At 69.5% G+C, this 1,735-nt stretch overlaps 1 protein-coding gene across 1 annotated transcript in view; it reads left to right on the top strand.

Moving 5' to 3' along the window:
• WIZ (WIZ zinc finger) overlaps positions 1–1,735 on the top strand; it is a 50,931-nt gene that overhangs the window by 47,000 nt on the left and 2,196 nt on the right. Inside the window, exons 9-12 of the mRNA XM_085317038.1 lie at positions 1–462; positions 676–1,113; positions 1,222–1,420; positions 1,618–1,732. The exon at positions 1–462 is cut by the window's left edge and continues 8 nt beyond it. Coding sequence (XP_085173164.1) covers positions 1–462; positions 676–1,113; positions 1,222–1,420; positions 1,618–1,732 — 1,214 coding nt within the window. The remainder of the gene's footprint in view (positions 463–675; positions 1,114–1,221; positions 1,421–1,617; positions 1,733–1,735) is intronic.

Raw genomic sequence — 1,735 nt, 5'->3', positions numbered from 1 at the left:
TGTCGAGCCACGCGCGCTCCCACCTCCGGCAGATGGGGGTGACCGAGTGGTCCGTCAACGGCTCGCCCATCGACACGCTGCGGGAGATCCTCAAGAAGAAGTCCAAACCTTGCGTCATCAAAAAGGAGCCTCACGCCGCCAGCATCGAACCCCCCAAATCTTTGGCGGGGGAGGAGGGGACGGACCCCAAATCCCCCGGGAAAATGCTGCCGACCATGGGCCTGCCTCCCCTGGGCGGCCGGACGGGGAAACCGGGTCCCGGCGGTTCCGGCATGGCCCGGGAGATCTCGCTGGCKCCGCTCACCAGCAAACCCCAGGGCGGTTTCCTGACGCCGCTGGCTACCAAGCGGCCGCTGCCGGACGACCGCCTGGGCGCCCACGGCGAGATGAAGCACAAGGCGTACATCCAGACGGAGCTGCCTTTCAAAACCAAGACGCTGCACGACAAACCGGCGCACACGTGTAAGTGAGGCCCCCCGGCGCGTCGGGTACGGGTGACGGACGGGCTCCTCGCTCCGGGCATCRTCCGCCGCGAGACGCCCGGAGCGCTGCGAGCTCCGAGGAGGAGGAGGATGGTTCGCGATGGGAGGGTGGTGGTGGTGGTGGTGGGGTGGAGGGGGGTTGGACGTGAGCGGCGGTCCCGCGCCGGCGCTCACCGCCCRCCGTGCCGTGCAGCCAGCGAAGCCTGCTGCGAGCTCTGCGGCCTCTACTTCGAGAACCGCAAGGCGCTGGCGAGCCACGCGCGGGCCCACCTGCGGCAGTTCGGCGTCACCGAGTGGTGCGTCAACGGCTCGCCCATCGAGACGCTCAGCGAGTGGATCCGCCACCGGCCCCAGAAAGCCGGCGCCTACCGCAGCTACATCCAGGGCGGCCGACCCTTCGCTAAGAAATTCCGCAACTCGGCGCGCGATCCCGACGGCGCCCGGCGGCTGCCCCTCGGCCTGCAGCCCGGCGGCGTGGCCCTGCTCGGCAAAGGGCTGGCGGCGGCGGAGCTGGGCCAACCCGGCGAACCCGGCAAGCTCCTGGACGGGGCAAGCGGCGGCGAGCGGCCCGTGGTCACGTCCCCTCTCTCGCTGGTGAAGCTGGAGGAGCATCAGCGCCCGAATATCCACAGTGAGTTGGAGGCGGCAGCCGCCCTTTGCTGGGGGGGGGGAGGCTGGGTTTTCCCCCCCACACACACACCCCGGCCCCGCGGGCTCGAACCCACCTCTCCCGCCTTAGAGTTCGAGCGGCGGCAAGCGAGACCCCTGGACGCCGCCCTGCACCGGGAGGACGAAGCGGCCGACTTCCAGCAGAAGATGGAGGAGCCGCGGCAGGCGCCGCCGCCGCCGCGCGTCAGGCCCGTGCCCTCGCTGGTCCCTCGCCCGCCGCAGACCTCCCTGGTGAAATTCGTGGGGAACATTTACACCCTCAAGTGCAGGTACGTCGGCGCCGGGTGGCTCTCACCCTGCACCCGGAGCCTCTTTTTTTTTTTATTCCCCCTGGTCCGATCGGTTTGGGAGCACGGAGGCGGGTGGAAAAGCACCGGGGAGGATGGCGGAGGCGGGGGGGGAAGCGGGTGAAATCGGGCGCTGGATTGACGGCCCTTGTCCCCGTGTGTCCCCGTCCCCGCCGCAGGTTCTGCGAGGTGGAGTTCCAGGGTCCCCTCTCCATCCAGGAGGAATGGGTGAGGCACCTGCAGCGCCACATCCTGGAAATGAATTTCGCCAAAGCGGACCCGCTGCGGGCCGAAGCC

This window comes from Rhea americana, unplaced genomic scaffold (genome assembly GCF_003343005.1).
Source record: "Rhea americana isolate MKP2758 unplaced genomic scaffold, rheAme1 scaffold_488, whole genome shotgun sequence".
Lineage (NCBI taxonomy): Eukaryota > Metazoa > Chordata > Aves > Rheiformes > Rheidae > Rhea > Rhea americana.
The sequence above is the reverse complement of the archived record's forward strand: the minus strand, read 5'-3'. Positions and strand labels throughout refer to the sequence as shown.